Raw genomic sequence first — 23598 nt, forward strand, 5'->3', positions numbered from 1 at the left:
TCACAATAATCTAGAGAAGATGAGCAGGCTAATCAGAAGGACAGACCCAATCGACAGCCCGTCAGTGCCTTCAATGTCTGCCTACAAAAGGTCCAGTTAATGTACCTGCCACCCCAACCAATTCACTCTGCATCAGGTATATAAGAATATGAAAACAGGGCTAAAGTATAGTTTTAATCTTAGAAGCTGCCTCTTCAAGTAATGAAACAGAGAGCTGAGCAGATATGAGAGAATTTCACAGAGCCTGTGAACCTCCTTTTAAAGCCATTTCATGTGACTACTCCAAGAGACAGTCTCCAATACAGGTCCCCAATGCACAGAGAATGGTCACCCATGCAGGAAACTATCCACTTGGGAACACTCATGCCACAGAGCAACCATATATGTCTGGAAAGCAAGTGGAGACAAAAGAAAATGGAGTACAGGCAAGAGGAAAGCACATAAGAAAGGTAGGGAGGGGCTTGCGACTTGCGACTGATTGGATCTATTCATACTTTGGTCAATTTTGGCTAACCACGATCAGGGCAGGTCAGCGATCAGGAGTCTTGTGATGCAGCAAGAAGATGGAGTGGGCATTTATATCATCTATCCAGGATTGGTGGAGAGGCAGGTATCAGGCAACGTTCATAAAATATTTGGAGGAGCACGCAGATCAGCAAAGTATAGTAGGCAACAATCAACCATTGCAAAATGAGATTACTAGATGAATACTTGATGGCTGGCACGGGCACAGTGTTTTGAGGAGCTTTTTTCTGTGCTGTGTAACTCTAGAGTATTACTAACTGAAGTTTGATGGACTAACACACACAGAAATGCTGTAAGAACTCAGTTGGTCAGGCTGTATCTGAGGAGAGGAATAAACAGTCAATGTTATGGGCCAAGATGATTCACCATGTCTGGAAAGGGAGAAGAAGCCACAATAGGTAGGTAGGGGGAAGTGGAGGGGTACAAGCTAGCAGTTGATAGGTGAAACCAGGTGAGGGAGAAGGTGGGTGGGTGGGGGAAAGAGGGTAAAGTGAGAAACTGGGAGGTGAGGGGTTAAAGAAGGAGGGATCTGGTAAGAGAGAAAAGTGGACCATGGGAGAAAGAGGAGGAGGATGGGCAGCAGAGAGATGTGAAAAACAGGTGAGGAGGAGGTGTAAGAGAAGAGCCAGAATGAGGAGGGGGGGTGAAATTGGGAAAGTGGATGATCATTGTGTCAGGTTGGAGGCTACCCAGATGGTATATCAGGAGTTGCTCCTCCAAGCTGATAGTGGCCTTATTGTGACAGTAGAGGAGGCCATGGTCCAACATGTTGGAGTCGGAATGGGAAGTAGAATTAAAAATGGTTGGGTACTGGGAAATCTGACCTGTTGTGATGGATGCTCCTGACACTCCCACCTTGGGAAACATCCTTCACATCCACTCTATCTAGTCCTTTCAACATTGAGTAGGTTTCAATGAGATCCCTACACATTCTTCTAAATTCCAGTGACTACAGGCCCAAAGCTGCCAAATGCTCCTCACATGGTAACACCTTAATTCCCGGAATCATAATTGTGAACTTCCTCGGGACTCTCTCCAATGACAACACATCTGTCCTGAGATATGGGGCCCAAAACTGTTGACAATACACCAAGTGCAGCCTGACTAGTATCTTTTAAAGCCTCTGCAATGTCTTCTAGTTTTTCTATTCTATTCCTCTTGAAATAAATGCCAACATTGCATTTGCTCTCTTTACCACAGACTTTTGGGAGTCTTGCATGAGGACTCCCAAGTCCCCTTGTACCGCTGATGTTTGAATTTATTTCCCATTTAGATAATATTCTGCACTATTGTTCTTTTTACCAAAATGCATCATCATACATTTCCCAACACTGTATTCCATCTGCCACTTTTTTGCCCATTCTTCCAATTTGTCTAAGTCCTGCTGCAATCTCATTGCTTCCTCATCACTACCTACCCCTCCACCCATCTTCATCAATTCCCTTATCTGAATCATTGACAATGTGAAAAGTAGTGGTCACTATACTGACCCCTGAGCAGCACCACTAGTCACTAGCAGTCAACCCTTTATTCCTGCTCACTGCCTCCTGCCATTATCTTTCCTGTAATGCCATGGGATTTTATCTTATTAAGCAGCCTCGTGTGGCACCTTATCAAATGCCTTCTGAAAATCCAAGTAAATGACATCCACTGCCTCTCCTTTGTCCACCTCTCCTTTGTTACTTCCTTGAGGAACTCTTAACAGATTTGTTAGGCAAGATTTCCTCTTATAGAAACCATGCTTAATTGGATTTATTTTATTATTAGACTCTACTTACCCCCAAACCTCATCCTTAATAATGGACTCCAACACTTTCCCAATCACTGAGGTTAGACTAACTGGCCTATAATTTCCTTTCTTTTGCCTTCCTCCCTTCTTCAAGAGTGGAGTGACATTTGCAGTTTTTCAGTCCTGCAGAACCATGCCAGAATCAAGTGATTCTCGAAAGTTCATAAGAAAGGAAACTTCCTCTCCCCATCCACTCTATCAAGGACTTTCACCATTTGATAGGTTTTAATGAGGTCACCGCTCATTCTTCTGAATTCCAGTGAATATAGGCCCAGAGCCATCAAACACTCTTCACAAGAGAAGCCATTCAATAATTTTCGTGAACCTCCTTTGAACCCTCTCTAGTTTCAGCCCATCCTCTCTAAGAACTCTGGTTATTTATATGTGCCTATGACTTCTACACAGTCCTGTAGATGTTAGCGAACCTGCATGACAAATCAGAAAGTGGAGGGATCACCTGGGTTTGCTACCTATAGGTGCACCTTGTATCTGTCTTTCCAGAAAATCTCTTTAGCAGTGTGGAAGAATAGAGGGATCTTGGGGTTCATGTCCATGGATCCCTCAAAGTTGCCATGCAGGATGCTGCCTGGATTAGAGAGCATGTCTTATAAGGATAGTTTGAGTGAGCTAGGACTTTTTTCTTTGGAGCCAAGGAGGATGAAAGGTGACTTGATAGAGAAGTAATAACTGATAGGAGGCATAGATTGAGTGGAAATCAAGAGTCTTTTTTCCAGGACAAAATTGGCTAATATGTGAGGTTATAACTTTAAGGTGATTGGAAGTAAGAATGGGGGGCATGTCAGAGGAATATTTTTTGCAAAGAAAGTGCCAAATGCATCAAACTCCCTGCCGGGGAATATATTAGGAGCATTTAAGAACTCTTAGATAGGCAAATGGATGATAGAAAAATGGAGGGCTATATAGGAAGGAAGGAGTTAGATTGATCATAGAGTTGGTTAAAAGGTTGGCCCAAATTCTGGGGCAAAAGGCCTGTACTGTGCTATGTTCTGTGTTCAATGTCACCAAAGATGGATCCCAGAAGAAATACAAAGGTAACAGTGCAGCATTGTTAAGAGGTTCTGCAGTTAACACTGTTTAGGCCAAATGGAACTGGCCAAGTTGAATAGACCGAGATTAAAGATTAAAGATCAACTTTATTTATCACATATACAGTACATTGAAACATAGAGTGAGATGCATCATTTTCATCAAATCAAATCAGCAAGGTTTGTACTGGGCAGCATGTCACCTCACTTCTGGCGCCAGCATAGCATGCCACAAATCACTAACCCGAGCCATACCTCTTTGGAATGTGGGAGAAAACCAGGGCTTCTGGAGGAATCCCACACATCACAGACACAACATACAAACTTTCCCAATAAGTAGCAATGTAAGTTGGTGCAGTAGGAGCATTACGCTAACCACTCCGCTACCGTGCTGCTCCAAACTGAGAGGCCATGGAGGAGAATGTTATTCTATTCTAATAATACTTGATACAGAGATAACAGACAGGTAAGATGTTCATGCATAAAACCTGTTGTAAATTGTTGGATAATAGTCAGGAACATACTCCTCCTTTCCTGAACCCTAAAGACATGATCAGTCGGAACCATGCGGCAGCTTGGCTGACATTGGTCTTCTGAGAACAGGAAGCTGAAGATGACATTGACCTGTTTACCTCCTTCACATACTGCCAGTTAAGTCTACATGACCTAAGTTCAGCCAGAACACTGCTATCTGTATACTACTGAATCTCACATATTTTAGGTTATAATTGCCACACCAACAATTTTGAAGCAGAACTTCCGTTTTACCCACCTCACTGTTCACATCGCAGTCCATCTCACAGTCAGATGATGGCATGCACTGTGCGAAGTAAAGAGAAAAGGAAGTCAGAGTGTGTCTCTGGTGGTGTTTACGTGACCCCCACCCCTATTACTGTGGTGTCCGTCACTACCAGCTTCACCACTGTATGTTAGCAAATCACACCAAAATGGAGGCAAAGCCTCACGATGTAGGTCCTGCAATAAGAACTGTGAGAAGTGAAATATCAGTAAAGTATGACAATATGGAGGCAGAAGGAAGCTAACATGCCATTCGGACTCAGAAACTGGACTGTGGCTAAATGTTTTTGCATACTGCACAATCAATTTCAATAACAATACTGCAAAGTAAAGTCATAGATTAATTACAAATTGTGTAGGTCCAGGCATTCACTGAACAATTGCAGAGGAGCTCATAGCTGATCAGCTCATTACCTGCATACTAACCTATCTCAGGTAGCTCTTTAAGCAAAATATCTATTTGTCACTACATCCCTCCCTTTCAATTACTCCTTCTCTCATCTCCCTGAACACCCCCAACCATATCCCTCAAACAGCACTCCCAACTAGCCTTCTCAATCTCCATCACAATCTTTCTACCAATTTCCAGGCCTGACAGAACCTGATCCTGGTTTCACCAATCCACTCAGACTCCCCCTTCAGCTTACAGTGACCTCCAACACCATAACCTGACAACACCTCCACCCTCCACCATCCCAAACCCACTCTTAGATCCCTGCCCTTCACCACTGATACCCAGCCCCTACAACTTCTACACAAGTTTTGTCACCTTCGCAACTTTGCCAGCCCCTCCTCCAGACATAGGCCAGTTTAAAGAAAAAACTTTTACACACACCAGGACTGTTCTGTTGTTACTGTATCTTTAGCTGGCTGTAAAATTTTGCAGTGGTACGGCCTCAACCAAACCTCTATGCACCTCCCGTTTATAGTGTCCCCAAAGGTGCCATGCAAACTCTAGGCCACACTGCCCGAAGGGGAGAGTGATTTCCAGGTTTAAAGAAAGTAAGAAGCATTAAGAGGATGGGAAATGTCCATGTCAGGATCACCATTAACTGAAGATGGCATTCCATTGAAGAGTAAATTGTTTCAGCATTAAGTTGTCACAGATACATGGTAAGATGGGGGAAGAGTGTCAATACAAGGATGACCAAGTACACACACACAGACTCACACACACACACACATTCATACACACTCACACACATACTCACACTGACACATGTTCACATGTACACTCACATACAGTCACACATGCTCACATATGCATGCGCGCACACACACACACACACACCTCATCCAATGACAGAGTAGCATGCCAGTTCCATATCACGGATGGCTTTGCTGTTCTAGAACGGGGCGCATGCACAATGATATCACCCATGGACTTGCTATTCTAGAACAGGGTACACACAACAATATCACTGGTTGTTTTGATGTTCTAGAATAGCCCCCCCCCCAAACAATGTCACCCCTGTTTTTGCTGTCCTCGAACAGGGGTTGGGATGCCTCTGTGTGAAGTCCAAGTGATGTGTAGCTCTGGCATGAATAAAGAACTCTGCTTGGGCTTTTACCTTCCTTGGCTCCACCTGGTCTCGGTTTGTCTGGTTACTGGCAAGGATTTTAAATTTTGAGACCCATGCTTCATAGTCCAGCTTCACACCAACCACTGAGAAAAACAGAATGAATAGTAAGGGATGTGATTCTGCAAAGTCAGAAAACCGTGAAGAAGTGAGTGGATGTGAACATTTGCACCATTATGAGATCTTAACTTCTAGCTCTATGACATTGGCTGATTATAAATCTCACACCATTGGCTGCCGAACCCTTGATTGTCTCCATGGATGATTATACTGACATGATCTGAACTACTGCCCCAAAGTATGTCCTCTATAACTTGAGGTAATTGAACCCCTTCTGCAGTGTTCTAACTTGGAGAAAGATATAGAGGATATTGAGTTCAAGGCAGTAGACAGTGATATATTGGAACATATTAAAAGGAGAGGGGTGTTGGACGTCCTGAAATACAAAAAGGTGGATAAATTCCTGGGGCCTGACATAGTGTGAGAAGCAAGGGAGGACATGGCTGGGCCATGGAAAAAACTTCGGTATCTTGTTAGTTAAAGTCAGGTACCAGAAGACTAGAATGTAGGCAATATTGTGCTTTATATTTAATCAGTTTAGTTATGATTATATAAATTATAGTTATTTATTATATAACATTATATAAATGAATTATAAATATAAAATGTAGAGTATAATATTTATACATTTATTGTTATAATATTTAATAATTATAATTTATTTATAATTATTATTACTTTATAAATCAGTTATTTATTTGTGCCTTTATTTAAGAAAGGCAGCAACCACAGGCTGGTGAGCCTGCATTAGTAATTCCAGGGTTTATGTAGTGACCGTGGGGCTCTGGGGATTCACAGTCATAGAATAACACAGCACAGAAACAGGGTCTTTGGACCAGCTGGCCTGTACCAATCACAGCGTTCTCCCTGCTAGTCCCAGTTGCCCATGTTCATCACCCAGCCTTCCAAGACACCATCCAAATAACTCTTAAATGTTACAATTGTACCTGCCTTGACAACTTTCTCTGGCAGCTCATTCCAGGTACTCACTATCTTCTGTGTAAACAAGTTGCCACATAGGCCTCTGAAATCTCTCCCCATGCATTTGTATTCTCTAGTTTTGGACTGGGGAAAGATTACAACTGTCCAACATATTAATAAGACCTCAAGTTATAGGAGCAGAATCCATACTCCATATATCCAGCCCCCTCATGATTTTATAAACTTCTGTGAGGTCACTCCCCATTCTCCTACACTCTAAGGAATAAAAGCCCAGTGTGGGTAACTTCTTGTAGCATCCTTGTAGATCTCTTCTGAACCAGCTCCAGCTTGACAATGTCTTTCCTATAATAGGAGAATAGGACTGATCACAATACTTCAATTGCAGCCTCAGTTGTGACTTATATAAGTGTTACGTAATGTCCCGACTCCTAAATTTGATCTCCTAACTGATGAACGGCAGCATGCTAAGTGCCTCTGCACCATCCTGCCTACCTGGCAGGCTCTTTCAGCAAACTGGTACTGCCAGGTCTCTGTTCCACAGCATTCACCAGTGCCCTGCCATTGACAGTATAAGTCCTAACTATATTAATGTCTATACTAAAATTAGTATAGACAACATCCACTCCCCTACCCTCATTGATCTTCTTCAAAAAACTTCAAAGGCTTCATCAGACATGACCTTCCGTACATAAAATCATGCTGATTATTCCTGATCAGACCTTGACTGACCAAGTAAGTGATGGTAAATCTTGTTCCTCTGATTTCTCTCCTGTAACTTCCCTACAATTGAAGTCAGAATCGCCAGCCCATAGTTCCTTGCTACCCACTTAAACAATGGAACAAAATTAGCTGCCCTCCAGTCTTTGGAACCTTTGCCAATTACTAATGACAAAACTGTACAAGGGCCTCTTTTTATGTTTAATGTTCTTGATTTTTTAAACATATTTAAACCCAATTTCTCACATGATTTTAAATTCATTATAATAGCACTGTGAAATATCCTGGGATAATTTACTGTGGAAAAGGTCGGAATTAAATTCTTGCTTTTGATGATGAGATGATGTGTGAAATGAACTGACGTACCTGCAGGTTTCAGGGATTTCCCGTAGATGTCAAGGTTCACAGCAGCACTCACGAGAATCCCAATGCTACCGTTTAGCACGTCCATCCCCAGCATGGTGTTAGCTGTGGATCAATCAGAACACACAGTTACAATTTGTCCACATTGGGATTTAACTGATCGGGATCAGCAATGAAATGGAACAGTCACAGGGAGATCGAAAGTAAATGGACAAATGTGTGGTAAATGTGAAAGTAACAAAACAACTAATGTCAGGGTAGAAATGTCAGATATTTGGGACATGAGGTAAAAGAAGAGGTTTAAAGAAGATTTATGAGGTGTGCTTCTTCACAAAGAGAGTGACAGGTGCCTGGAATGCACTGGCAGGAGAAGTAGTGGAAGCAGGAATGATTCCATGCAGATTTTGAGAGGCATTTAGACAGGGACCAGAATTTATTCCAGGTGTCCACATCTACAGTTTGCTTTGCATTTTGATTACAGGAGAGATGTGAAAATACAAAAGATATTTTCATGGATGTTGGACAGAATTGGAAAATTGCACAATGGGGAAAGATTGGAGAAAATGGAGATTTTTTTCCCTTGTGGATTAGAGGAGGCTATCGAGAGACTTAATAGACTAGAGACATACAGCTTAATAAGCCCTGCGACCATGAGGTCATGCCAACAATCAAGTACCCTATATTCATTACATGAGTCCTACACCAATCCTAATTTATTCTCTCCACATTTCCAACAACCCCTCCACCCAAGAGACTGCTTGAGACTGACTGTAGACCTTATACGAAGACCCTTTTGAGAATGATGACAGATTTCACATTGAAACTCCAAGACTGACAATAAGTCTCCCACCTGAACTCCATGAGAATGACTATAAAGCTCTTACTGGGACCATCTTAAAATTGACTATAGCTCTTGTACTGAGATGCCAATACTGAGATACCAATACTGGGATACCAATTCTGGGGTTCCAATACTGGGGTTCCAATACTGGGATACCAATACTGGGATGCCAATACTGGGGTTCCAATACTGGGGTTCCAATACTGAGATACCAATACTGGGACACCAATACTGGGGTTCCAATACTGAGATACCAATACTGGGATACCAATACTGGGATACCAATACTGGGATACTAATAATGGGATACTAATACTGAGATACCAATACTGGGGTTCCAATATTGGGATACCAATACTGAGATACCAGTACTGAGATACCAATACTGGGATATCAATACTGAGATACCAATACTGGGATACCAATACTGAGATACCAATACTGGGATACCAATACTGAGATAGCAATGCTGGGATACCAATACTGAGATACCAGTATTGGGATACTAATAATGGGATACTAATACTGAGATACCAATACTGAAATAACAGTACTGAGATACCAACACTGGGATATCAATACTGAGATACCAGTATTGGGATACTAATAATGGGATACTAATACTGAGATACCAATACTGAAATAACAGTACTGAGATACCAACACTGGGATATCAATACTGAGATACCAATACTGGGGTACCAATACTGAAATAACAGTACTGAGATACCAACACTGGGATACCAATACTGAGATACCAATACTGGGGTACCAATACTGAGATATCAATACTGAGATACCAACACTGGGATATCAATACTGAGATACCAATACTGGGGTACCAATACTGAGATACCAATACTGGGATAACAATACTGTACTGAGATACCAATACTGGGATACCTTGAGATCTCTTATGCTGAAACCCATTGATATCAATGATTCTTTCTCATTCAGAGATCCTGAAGACTATGAATTCACTCTAAGACCTCTAATATTGAATATGGATTTCACACTGAGATTCCTTGAAACTTAGTGTAGCCCTTGGACATAGACCTATCAACATTATTGATCCCACACTTTGACCTCTCAAGGTTGTTATATTTTCTGGGACTTTCTACTAATATCACACTGGGCTTCGTGGGACCACCTATTAATCCTATATCCTATGGGACCTTCTATTATTCTGACACATTGTTGAATCCTTTATCAACCCCACCATGAAATGCTATGGAATCTTTAATTTATTCACCTATTCTGATTCTATTTAAGTCTTTGTTGAATCTTATATCAGTACCAAACCAAGATTCTGTGGGATATCAATAACTAAGTGCTGGTCTCTGTGGGATCCTCTATTAATTTCACCATCTATTGTTCAGACACCAAGATTATTGAATGTTCCATTAATGGTACCCTTTCATAACACCTCATTGTCATAGAATCAGACAGCATTTGCTCCATCATGTCCAAGTTGACCTATTTATACTAATCCTGTTTACGGGTACTTGGTCAGTAGCCTTCCATGCAAAAAACAGTTCAAGTGCACATTAAATACTTTTTATGTGTAATGAAATCTCAGCTTTAATCTCCCTCTCAAGCTGTGGAGTCCAAACTCTAGTTATGCTCTGGCTGAAAAATTCTTCCATATATTCCTCTAAACCTCTTCACCCGAACCTAAACCTCTGTCCTTTTGTTTCATGACATGCCTGTTATGTGGAAAAATTTCCTACCTATCTAATGTCCTGTCTAATGCTGTATGTCTTGGTTTTGTCACTCCTCAGCCCTCTTCTCCAAATCAATTCTCTCTCCTCATAAGAACTGCAGGCTAGGGAATGTCTTGGTGAATCTACTGCATTTCTTCTCCAATACAATCACCTTCTTAATATCTGTGAATATTTCCACAGCAGGTTGGTGTAGATCCTTCGATCTCAAAGTGATTGAAATGTGATTGGAAAAAATAGCCACGTTACTGTATGAGCTAATTTAAAATGCCTGGTTGGCCTTTGAGGAGTTTTGGAGACGTTGATAACACTGTTTCATTGACATTGATAACACTGTAACACTGTCAATATTGAATGATTTGCAAACTCCTCATTAAAAATAAAATAAAAACAGAACCCTCTAGTAATTCCTCCATCTGAATTTCTGTTAGTAATCCCACATTGAAATGTTGTGCGGTGCTTCATTAAACACACTATTTAAGTCATTGTGAGCCCTGTTTACACTAAGACTACTGGAAACTTTGTTAACCCACTTGTGGGACCTCTGTTAATCACACTCCATTAACCATATAACCATATAACAATTACAGCACAGAAACAGGCCATCTTGACCCTTCTAGTCCATGCTGAACGCTTACTCTCACCTAGTCCCACTGACCTGCACTCAGCCCATAACCCTTCATTCCTTTCCTGTCCATATACCCATCCAATTTTACTTTAAATGACAATACTGAACCTGCCACTACCACTTCTACTGGAAGCTTGTTCCATACAGCTACCACTCTCTAAGTAAAGAAATTCCCCCTGGTGTTACCCTTAAACTTTTGCCCCCTAAGTCTCAACTCATGTCCTCTTGTTTGAATCTCCCCTACTCTCAATGGAAAAAGCCTATCCACATCAACTTTATCTATCCCCCTCATAATTTTAAATACCACTATCAAGTCCCCCCTCAACCTTCTATGCTACAAAGAATAAAGTCTTAACTTGTTCAATCTTTCCCTGAAACTTAGGTGCTGAAACCCAGGTAACATTCTAGTAAATCTTCTCTGTACTCTCTCTATTTTGTTGATATCTTTCCTATAATTCGGTGACCAGAACTGTACACAATACTCCAAATTTGGCCTCATCAATGCCTTGTACAATTTTAACATTACATCCCAACTCCTATACTCAATGCCCTGACTTATAAAGGCCAACATACCAAAAGCTTTCTTCACCACCCTATCCAAATGAGATTCCACCTTCAGGGAACTATGCACCATTATTCCTAGATCACTCTGTTCTACCGCATTCTTCAATGCCCTACCATTTACCATGCATGTCCTATTTGGATTATCCTACCAAAATGTAGCACCTCACACTTATCAGCATTAAACTCCATCTGCCATCGTTCAGCCCATTCTTCTAACTGACCTAAATCTCTCTGCAAACTTTGAAAACCTACTTCATTATCCACAATGCCACCTACCTTAGTATCATCTACATACTTACTAATCCAATTTATCACCCTGACACCCAGATCATTAATGTATATGACAAACAACATTGGACCCAGTACAGATCCCCGAGGCACACCACTAGTCACCGGCCTCCAACCTGACAAACAGTTATCCACCACTACTCTCTGGCATCTCCCATCCAGCCACTGTTGAATCCATTTTACCACTTCAATATTGATACCTAACAATCGAACCTTCCCAACTAACCTTCCATGCGGAACCTTGTCAAAGATCTTACTGAAGTCCATATAGACAACATCCACTGCTTTACCCTTGTCAACTTTCCTCGTAACCTCTTCAAAAAATTCAATAAGATTTGTCAAACTTAACCTTCCACGCACAAATTCATGTTGACTGCTCCTAATCAGACCCTGTCTATCCAGATAATTATATATACCATCTCTAAGAATACTCTCCATTAACTTACCCACCACTGACGTCAAACTGACAGGCCTATAATTGTTAGGTTTACTCCTTAGAACCCTTTTTAAACAATGGAATCACATGAGCAATACGCCAATCATCCCTGTTTCTAATGACATTTGAAATGTTTGTGTCAGAGCCCCTGCTATTTCTACCTCCCTCAAGGTCCTAGGGAATATCCTGTCAGGACCTGGAGATGTATCCACTTTTATATTCCTTAAAAGCACCAGTACTTCCTCTTCTTTAATTGTCATAGTTTCCATAACTTCTCTACTTGTTTCCCTTACCTTACACAATTCAATATCCTTCTGCTTAGTGAATACTGGAGAAAAGAAATTGTTCAAAATCTACCCCATGTCTTTTGGCTCCACACATAGCTGTCCACTCTGATTCTCTAAGGGACCAATTTTATCCCTCACTATCCTTTTGTTATTAATATAACTGTAGAAACCCTTTGGACTTATTTTCACCTTACTTGCCAAAGCAACCTCGAATCTTCTTTTAGCTTTTCTAATTTCTTTCTGAAGTTTCTTCTTACATTCTTTATATTCTTTGAGCACCTCATTTACTCCATGCTGCCTATATTTATTGTAGACCTCTCTCTTTTTCCTAACCAAGTTTCCAATATCCCTTGAAACCCATGGCTCTCTCAAACTTTTAACCTTTCCTTTCAACCTAACAGGAACATAAAGATTCTGCACCCTCAAAATTTCACCTTTAAATGACCTCCATTTCTCTATTACATGCTTCCCATAAAACAAATTGTCCCAATCCACTCCTTCTAAATCCTTTCGCATCTCCTCAAAGTTAGCTTTTCTCCAATCAAAAATCTCAACCCTGGGTCCAGTCCTATTCTTCCCCATAATTATATTGAAACTAATGGCATTGTGATCACTGGACCCGAAGTGCTCCCCAACACATACCTCCGTCACCTGACCTATTTCATTCCCTAACAGAAGATTCAACACTGCCCCTTCTCTAGTTAGTACTGCTGCAAAAAACTATCCTGCACACATTTTTCAAACTCCAAACCATCCATCCCTTTTACAGTATGGGCTTCCCAGTCTATGTGTGGAAAATTAAAATCTCCCACAATCACAACCCTGTGCTTACTACAAATATCTGCTATCTCCTTGCAAATTTGCTCCTCCAATTCTCACTCCCCATTAGGTGGTCTACAATACACCCCTATAAGTGTTACAACACCTTTCCCATTCCTCAACTCCACGTAAATAGTCTCCCTAGACGAGCCCTCTAATCTATCCTGCCAAAGTACCGCTGTAATATTTTCTCTGACAAGCAACACAACACCTCCCCCTCTTGTCCCTCTGATTCTATCACAGAATCGGTCTCCGATTCGATCTCTATTGGACCCTCTATTAATTCCACTCAACTCTGTGTGGGATTTTCAGGTTAAAATTTTAACCTTTAAAATAACTACTCCAATTTATTCTCTGTGGGTTGCTATATTAATCCCTCAACAAGTCTCTGTTGGACCTTCTAAAAATGGAATTCTTTAATAAATCCCTTCAAAGAATCTTGAGTAGGATCCTCTATTAACCCCCATTTGAACCTATGTTGGATCCTCCAATTCGACTATCTGGGCCTCTGCATTAAACTTAGAATAGAATGTGAGATCCTCAATCATTTCAGATTGATTTTCTGTGGACCCTCTGTTAATCTTGCTCCAAGATGTGAAAGCTTCAATTAATCCCAACAGAGACTCTGGTAGCTCCTATTACCCTCTGTTAACTCCAAACTGAAAGTTAAATTATGCACCAATCAGGGCCCTTTCAAAGTATCAAATAAATTCTACCAATTCACTGTTGAACTTTCTATTAATATACATTACTTAATGTGGAAGAATGCTATGTTAATGGAATCCATTGATGTCTAATGTATGGGTAGGCCTTTGAGGAGTTTCAGAGATACTGATAACAATGTTGTCAGGTGAGATTTGCAAACTCCTCATTAAAAATAAAATGTAAACATCGAGCCTGTTATCTCCTCAGGACACATACGTTCCCTATACGGTGCACTGAAGATGAAACCAGTGTTGTCTAAGCTCCGCCTGTAATAGCTTGCACTGAAAGGCTCTGGGTCTTCAATCCAATCTTCAGCAGCCCTGTAAACACACATAACTCAATGCTAGGTAAAATGTTTCTACCATCAACGAAAATAAAGAATCCCAGCTAAGAAGGACATAGAACCTAAGAAAATTTATGACTTAGGGAAGGTGTTTGATTTAACATGCCTAGATCATCCCGAATCTTGTGCATTATGGTTATGACCAACACTGTCACAGAAACCTTGTTCACAACAGAGACTGCAGATGCTGAGATTTGGAGTAACACACGAAGAACTGTTGGAACTCAGCAGGTCAGGTAGCATCTGGAGGGAAATGCACAATTGAATTTTTGGATTGGGACCCTTCATCTGGACTATTCACTCTCCACACCTCTCTCCTTCATTCCATTCTCCACCTTTCTCCCCTGTCAGATTCCACCAGCTTCAGCCCTTTGCCACTTCCACTTCTCAGCTACTGACATCATTCCCACTCTTTTCCCTCTTTACTAACTTTCTACCCGTTATTCTGCTGGCATTTAGGGCAGCAATGAAGGTCCTCCATCTCTGTCCATATTGTTGCACACAGTTATAGAAGGTTTCTTCATTACTGTTTCCCAAACAATTTTTTTTTTGACCAGTCGGGTTGTTAGCCCTGAGCTAAACCCTGAAATGGAGACTGGTGGACCACTTTTAGTCTGGCCTCTACCTTTTCACCTGTTTGGCAAGAGTGACCTACCAACTGCCAAAACAGAAAGCTCTGACTCCAGCCAATATAGCTCTCCGGGTCATTGAGGCACACAAGTCTCCAAACCCTTTGACAAGGGTGTGGCCCTCTATCTGCATATCAACCCCTTAAATGGATCTACCTATCACCCGTTAGCTTTGCTCTACCCTTTGCCTCCAGCTCTTTAAACTATTTTCCTTTTATCTGCAGACTAAACCATCTTCCATCTCCCTCCATGGAAACTACCTGACCTTTGTGTGTGTGATGACAGAAGGCTAATGCACCACTGAAATTCAAAACAAAGGAGCTAATTTTGAAATTTAAAATGAGTGAAATATCAATGCAGCATATTGCAGAGACCCTCACTCTATCAGTGAGAGAATGTGGATAAATCTTTTAAACAAAACACATAGAATGCTGAAGGAACTCAGCAAGCCAGGCAGCATCTATGGAAAAGAGTTAATAGTCGATGTTTTGGGTTGAGGTCCTTCATCAGGACTTGTCTCAGCCTGAAACGTCGACTGTACTCTTTTCCATAGATGCTGCCTGGCCTGCTGAGTTCCTCCTGCATTTTGTGTGTGTTGCTTGGATTTTCAGCATCTGCAGATTTTCTTGAGTTTGGGCAAATCTTTTATGCCAGATGCTCTTAAAGAGTTCTGAAAATATCCCAACACCTTACCCAGAGTCTCCCACTGATACAACACATCCAATCACACAACTTAATAAAAACATGAAATGATCCATCTACTAACTGAAAACTTATTTTTAACTTTCCACAGTTCCTTTAACTTCCTCTGGAAGTTGTACTTTAGACTTGAAAGGAAGGGAGAGATTTGGAAGGGCCAGTGTAGTTCCAAGAGACATTCTAAGTTCATGGGACAGTGCCAATTGAAGAGAAAGTCGAACTCCAAGAGAGATAGCAATGCCAGGGGAAATCTGATTCTTACAAGCAGCTTAATTAGACAAAGGAGAGTCAGTGGATGTTGATTATTCAGATTTTCAGAAGATCTTTGACAAGATGCGGCTCACAAGACTGCTTAACCAAATAAGAGCCTATGGTATTATGAGAAAGGTACTAGAATGGAGATTGATTGGCTGATTGGCAGGAGGCATAGAGTGGGAGTAAAGGAATCCTTTTCTGGTTAGCTGTCAGTGACTAGTGGAGCGCTGCAGGGGTTGGTGTTGGGATCGCTTCTTTTCATGCTGTATGTCAATGATTTGGATGAAGGATTTGATGGCTTTGTGAGCAGGTTTACAGACAATATTAAGATAGGTGGAAGGGTTGAAGAAGCAGGGAGTCTGTACAAGGACTTCAACAGATTGGGAGAATGGGCAAAGAAGAGGCAGATGGAACATAGTGTAGGGAAATGTATGGTCATGTACTTTGGTGGGGAGAAAACTTAAAAATCTGAGGTGCAAAGGAACTTGGGAGTCCTCGTGCAGGATTTCCTAAAGGTTAATTGGCAGGCTGAGTCAGGGGTAAGGAAAGCAAATGCAATGTTAGCACTCAATTCAAGAGGTCTAGAATACAAAAGCATTCAGGACCTGACAAAGGGTTTCGACCTGAAATGTTGACTGCTTCTTTCCAATGGATGCTGCCTGACCTGCTGAGTTCATCCAGCTTTTTTTGTACGTCTTGGGTGCATTTCTAGTTCCACACTATAAGGTATTAATGCGCTGGGAAGGCTGAGAGGAAGATTTATCAGCATGTTGCCTGGGACTGGAACGGCTGGGAGTGTTTTTCATGGACCAGAGGAGGCTGAGAGGGGATCTGATAGTGGTGTTTCAATTTATGAGGGGTATAGATAGGGTAGATAGTGAGAAAGAAGTTCAACAATAAGTTAACCCAGAGAGCGTAGGTTTAAGATGAGGACTAAGAGAGGTAGAGGGGGTCTAAAGATTTTTTTCACCCAGAGGATGATTAGAATCTTAGGTTTTTACCCTGAAAAGGTGAAGACAAGTGCTGTTTGAAAAGAATCTGGGCTAGTAGATGATTGGTATGGACATAGTGGTTCATTAGGTCACTTCCTGTGCAGGCTGACAGAATGAGGCAGACTCCAGTGCATTAATATGGGGCAGAGCAACTGAAACTGTAATTCTGTGAGAATGACATCTCTAGTGACACCACCTACCACATATATCGAGCTGTTATGTCACTGCAGGGACAGAGTACGGTTAACAGTAAGAAATTAACTGTTAATCCAATGGGCCTTGTAATCTCAGGCTCTAGGAGTTATCTGCTTCTGGGTCAGAGGGTCTGCCTGTTGAAATTGTGGTTCAATCTTTTATCTAGGTGTAGTGTGTAAACTGTGGGTCAGTATGTTGTAATCTGTAAATCAGTGTGTTGTTACAATGGGGGGACAGAAAGTTGTAAATGTGGGGGTCAGTGAGTTGTAACTGTGGGTGTGTGAGTTGTAACCGTAGGTGATGGGTTGTAACTGTGGGTGAATGAGTTGTAACTGTGGGCCAGTGAGTTGTAACTGTGAGCCAGTGAGTTGTAACTGTGGGTGAGTGAGTTGTAACTGTAGGTGATGGGGTAAAACTGTGGGCCAGTGAGTTGTAACTGTAAGTGATGGGTTGTAACAGTAGGTGAGTGAGTTGTAACTGTACGTGAGTGAGTTGTAACTGTGGGTCAGTGAGTTGTAATTGTGAGCCAGTGAGTTGTAACCGTAGGTGATGGGTTGTAACTGTACGTGAGTGAGTTGTAACTGTGGGTCAGTGAGTTGTAATTGTGAGCCAGTGAGTTGTAACTGTAAGTGATGGGTTGCGACAGTAGGTGAGTGAGTTGTAACCGTAGGTGATGGGTTGTAACTGTGAGTGAGTGAGTTGTAACTGTGGGCCAGTGAGTTGTAACTGTGAGTGAGTGAGTTGTAACTGTAGGTGATGGGATAAAACTGTGGGCCAGTGAGATGTAACTGTAAGTGATGGGTTGTAACCGTACGTGAGTGAGTTGTAACTGTGGGTGAGTGAGTTGTAACCGTAGGTGATGGGTTGTAACTGTGGGTGAGTGAGTTGTAACTGTGGGTGAGTGAGTTGTAACTGTGAGCCAGTGAGTTGTAACTGTAGGTGAGTGAGTTGTAACTGTAGGTGATGGGTTATAACTGTGGGTCAGTGAGTTGTAACTATGGATTAGTGAGTTGTAACTGTGGCCACTGAGTTGTAATCGTGGGTCAGTATTATGAAACTATGGGTGCTATGACTCACAGAATGTTTTAGAAACAGTTTTTACCTCTCTGCAATCAGATTTCTGAACAGTCCTTGATCTTATGAACACTACCTCACTTCACTCGATTTATTCTTGGGATTTATATTAAATTTTTGTATTGCACTGTACTGCTGCCACAAGACAAAATATTTCACCACATCATCAGTGATAATGAGCCTGACTCTGAATCTGGGAGCACTATTGAATAGCCCTAAGTGTTCATGTTGTGCAACTAGCCACCATTCTCTGCTGTCAACTAAGATTTTACCTTGTTCATTAAAGTTTGGTCAGTGTGTTGTGGAGCGTCAGTGTACTATAACTATGGAGGTCAGTGTACGGAATTTCTGAGTAAATGTGCTTTTCCAAAGGTCTGTCTTGGTGAACTTTTTACAGAGTCCATTTGTGTAATGGTTGGCATTTGATGTGTATGTTGCAATCTGAACTGTTGATTTTGAATACATGTATTCATAATAAGCATTTGTAGTCTAAGTTCAGGACATTAAGCAACTTGGAATCAGACCCTGGAGCACTGGTAAGCATAAAATTACTAGATAATCATTAAACACCTCGCAGCTCTTGGGCATGAAAGGAGTGGAATTGCCCTCATATACCCAGGTCTGTCTGTGCCTAACTCCTGACCCACCAATGTAATCAACTATTGGTATGTGAGTTAGCAGAACAGGCTGCCCGTTTGTGGTGGTAGAGGCAGATACAATATGTTTTTTCAAAAACTTTTTTTTAAAGAAACGCATGAATGATAGAAAAATGCAGGGTTATATGGGAGGGAAATGTTAGAATGATCTTAGAATCAGTTAAAAGGTTGCCATAACATTGTGGGCTGAAGAGCCTGTACTGTGCTGCAATACTTTATGTTCTATCTTCTGTTTCACAGTCAAATTGTTCACAAGATCACAAGACAAAGGAGTAGAAGTAGGCCATTCGGCCCATCAAGTCTGCTCTGCTACTCCACCATGAGCTAAACTATTCTCCCATCTAGTTCCAATTTCCGGCTTTTTCCCCATATCCCTTGATACCCTGACTAGTTAGATACCAATCAATCTCCTCCTTAAACACCCTCATTGATTGGGCCTCCACAGCTATATGTGGCAACGAATTCCATAAATCCACGACCCTCTGGCTAAAATAATTTCTCCTCATCTCTGTTCTAACTGGGTACCCTCTAATTCTAAGACTGTGGCCCCTTGTCCTGGACTCACCCACCAAGGGAAACAGCCTTTCCACATCTACTGTCGAAACCCTTTCAACATTCGAAATGTTTCTATGAGATCCCCTCTCATTCTTCTATACTCTAATGAATACAGTCCAAGAGCCGACAAACATTCCAGGAATCATCCTCGTAAATCTTCTCTGAACTCTCTCTAACATCAGTACATCACTTCTATGATAGGGGGCCCAAAACTGCACACAGCATTCCAAATGATGTCTCACCAGTGCCCCATAGAGCCTCATCAACACCTCCTTACTCTTAATGTCCTGAACTTACTCTCCTTACATGAGATATTCATTCCTCTTGAAATAAATGCCAACATAGCATTCGCTTTCCTTACTGCCGATCCAACCTGGTGGTTAACCTTCAGGATATTCTGCACGAGGACTCCCAAGTCCCTTTGCACTTCCAATTTTTGAATTTTCTCCCCATCTAAATAATAATCTGTCCGATTATTTCTTCTTCCAAAATGTACAACCGTACATTTCTCAACATTGTATCTCATCTGCTATTTCTTTGCCCACTTTCCTAAACTGACCAAGTCTCTCTGCAACCTTTCCGTTTCTTCAACACTTCCTGCTTCTCCACCTGCCTTGGTGTCATCCGCAAACTTAGCCACAAAACCATTTAATCCATAATCTAAATCATCAATATACAGAAGCGGCCCCAACACCGACCCCTGCGGAACACCACTAGTAACCAGCAACCAACCAGAATAGGATCCTTTTATTCCTACCCTTTGCTTTCTGCCTATCAGCCAATGCTCCACCCATTCCAATATCTTTTCTGTAATTCCATGGGCTGTCATCTTATTATGCAGCCTCTTTTATGGCACCTTATCGGAGGTCTTTTGAAAATCCAAATACACAACATCCACACCCTCTCCCTTGTCAATCTTATTTCAGATTACCTCAAAAAATTCCAATAGGTTGGTGAGGTAGGAGCTTCTCTTCATGAAACCATGCTGGATTGGGCCTATCTAGTCATGCACCTTGAGGTATTTCATAACCTTGTCCTTGAGGATCAACTCCAATAACTTTCCAACTACCGATGTCAGACTAATAGGTCTGTAAGTTTCTTTTTGCTGCCTCCCTCCTTTCTTAAACAGCGGAACTGCATTTACGACCTTCCAGTCCTCTGGAACCATGCCAGAGTCTGTTGATTCCTGGAAGATCATTTCCAATGCCTCCACAATCTCCAAAACCACCTCCTTCAGAACCCGTGGGTGCACCTCATCCAGTCCGGGCGGCTTACCTAACCGTAGTCCATTCAGCTTCGCAAGCACTTTCTCTCTAGTAATCTTGACTGTACCTAATTCTATTCCTATTATTTCTGTTTAAATAAATGAAGAAAAACTGGATACTCACTTGGCTGGAAATAATCTTGTGATTCCTCCATCTGTGGCTACGAAGACTGCAAGCAGACCCAGCCTAAATGATGGGTTTATGAAGGAAATAGGAACGGGAGGATAAACGTCAGGAGGCGATGAGATAGATTGAGGTGAAAGGAGACCGACAGCACATGGAGAATTCAAACATAGATAGAGTAAAAGGATGGAATGAAACATAGAGATTGAGACAATGTAGAAGAGAGGTAGATATAGAGAATGAGACAGACAGACAGACACACACACACACACACACACATGCACACACAGAAAGAGGGTGAAAGTGGGATATAAGGAGTGGAGAAGAGGGAAGAGTCAAAATGAGTTAATTCTTCAAGACGATCTCATCCGCCAGTGGACTCTCAGTTCTGATTAGCTTTGAACATTTCTGTAAAATTCTTGTATGACTATTTGAGTTTCTTGCTCCGTGCCACTTTGGAACGATTGCCTTAGTTGCAATCAACGCAAAGTAAGTTTAACTATACATAAATTGGCAAAGTCAATTAGTTTAAGCATATCCGGTGAAAAGTGCATTCCCATAGGTAACATATCAACTTATTCATACACAGAGGAGGGATTAAGCCATTGAGTACATGGTAATTCTCAACAGATAAGCCCCCCGAGTCCCATTTCCCTAATTTCTTTGCACCCTTTCAACTCTCACATTCTCAGCAGCTCCCTTACTGACACAAATCCATGCTAGGAGCAGTGTACCATCTAATGAACTTCCAGCATGTCTTTGGGAAATGGCCAGAATCCTACAAGGTCACAGAAAGGTCATGCACCCTCATGCAGAGAGCACCCATGGTCAGTATTGAACCCTGACCCCTGGTGCACACGGCACCAGACACTGCTTCAGGTTCAGTTACATTGCTGAGGAAATGGTGTGGGTGTTGGCAGGGAGTGAAACTCATAAGGCACTATGGCACAGAAACAGGCTCTTTGGCCCTGCCAAACAGAGCTGATGACAGAGCAAGTGTGGTGCCTGTTAGTGGCTGGAGATCTGATGTGACCCCCTAATTTGGTGTTGCTTTTAAAGGGTTAGTGAATTCCGAGGTGGGCTCACATTGTGTCTGACTGATTGATTGGGCCTTATAGTTGCTGCTGTGTTAAATGCTGTACCAAGTAGACAGGGATTACCTGGATATCAGTTCATTTCAGAGTGCTAGATCAACTAGTGCTGCAATCTCACGGGTTCTGTCAGTGTGGAGGTTGCTTCTCTCTTTGTGTCCTTGAGATGCTCCAGTTTCCTCTCACATGCTAAGTTACCCTTTAGAGGTGGGTGGGAGGGGAATCTAGGCAGTGAGCAGGTTACTTGGAAAGAAGTGAGAGATTGATGGGAATGTTCAGAGAGCCAGTACAAACTCAGTGCACTGAGTTTATATAAAAGTACATTACGTTGTCAGTATTATAGGTCTTTCTCTATACTCAACATTACTGGTCTACAAAACCAACAATTAACCTGTCCAATTTACTGTCAAAAATCATGCAAGCGTCCACACCACGCATCTTCACTGTTGGTCACATTGGGTAACACAGGTGAAGAGACTGAAGCAGCCAAGGGCTGGTCAGTTGCTGGCCACTGGCTGGCCTTGTTTGTGCAAACCACCTCTTATCCAGGGGTCTCAGCAGCACTGCCGGCTGCCAGCAGAGAGATGAATATAGAAGCAGGAAGAGCACTCCACTGGACCTCTCTTTGAGGGCAAGCCCATCTTCTTCCCTTACGGATTACCTCTTTCATCCTAGAACTACTTAATACAGAAAGAATAAATTTCAAACACAATTGGCCGAGCTGCAGGTAGTCGTCCAGTCAGATTCACCCAATATTGATTGGACCTTGAATCTCCCAGTATTGTTCCAGGAATCAGAGCCTGGTTTCTTTGATTTGATGGTTTTATTTCAACAAAAAAGCCTTGTTCTGCTTGCAGAGAGGGGAATGGTAACTCTGAAATGCTGTGGCAATGACAAGGGTTTATCCTTACATATTCAGCCCGCCCTTGCTCAGCAGGTGTGCCCAAGTGTTCTGTAGCCAAGTGGGTATGGCTGGTGATGACACTGACTGTGCAGGAATCACATGACAGAAACTTTTCCTTAGAGTGTCTCATCACATAATGGACGCTATATAAATAAAGGTTGTTACTAGTGGGTGTATCCTTAATTCCTCTGATTTAATTTAATTTAACCTCTGATTCAATACAGATCAGGAATTGTGACAGGAGCTTCACTTCTGTTTAAATTCCACCTGAACTAGCAAATCACTGGGGAGCTGGAACAACACACTTTTAGTTCACTGCAGTGTCTCCTGTGCTGCCATGTCATTGTCACCCTGCAATACCGCCATCCAGGGTGGCAATAGCCCTGCTCCCTTCTCCTATCCTTCCTCAATAAGTCCTGCAGCACCCAGAACTTACGTGTGCAAGTCGTGATTCTTCCAGACTTTCTCCACTAACTTGGCAGTGATTCCTGAATCCAAGATCAGATTATAGATCAAGTCCGATTCACCTGAAGAAATATAGAGATGAGGTGGAGTGTTATGCAGAGGTTTCTGAGCTCAGTCCTATTGCAATCTGCACCAAGGTTATCAAACTGGAATCTCAGTTTGACTTTGCCTGGAGTGAACTGGAGAGCACTATTTACTGTGAACATAGAACATGTTCTATGTACTATTTACTGTGACGCCTAT

At 41.9% G+C, this 23598-nt stretch overlaps 1 protein-coding gene across 13 annotated transcripts in view; it reads right to left on the reverse strand.

The window, feature by feature from the left end:
• The window catches only part of cacna2d2a (calcium channel, voltage-dependent, alpha 2/delta subunit 2a), a 909486-nt gene that overhangs the window by 63860 nt on the left and 822028 nt on the right, over positions 1 to 23598 (reverse strand). For all 13 annotated transcript variants that reach the window (XM_059944500.1, XM_059944501.1, XM_059944510.1 and 10 more), the window contains 6 exons: positions 23327 to 23417; positions 20896 to 20958; positions 14326 to 14429; positions 7824 to 7925; positions 5730 to 5824; positions 4133 to 4180 (listed from right to left, as the gene is read on the reverse strand). In XM_059944500.1, the coding sequence (XP_059800483.1) occupies positions 4133 to 4180; positions 5730 to 5824; positions 7824 to 7925; positions 14326 to 14429; positions 20896 to 20958; positions 23327 to 23417 (503 nt within the window). The remainder of the gene's footprint in view (positions 1 to 4132; positions 4181 to 5729; positions 5825 to 7823; positions 7926 to 14325; positions 14430 to 20895; positions 20959 to 23326; positions 23418 to 23598) is intronic.

Source organism: Hypanus sabinus, chromosome 19 (assembly GCF_030144855.1).
Source record: "Hypanus sabinus isolate sHypSab1 chromosome 19, sHypSab1.hap1, whole genome shotgun sequence".
Classification (NCBI taxonomy): Eukaryota; Metazoa; Chordata; class Chondrichthyes; order Myliobatiformes; family Dasyatidae; genus Hypanus; species Hypanus sabinus.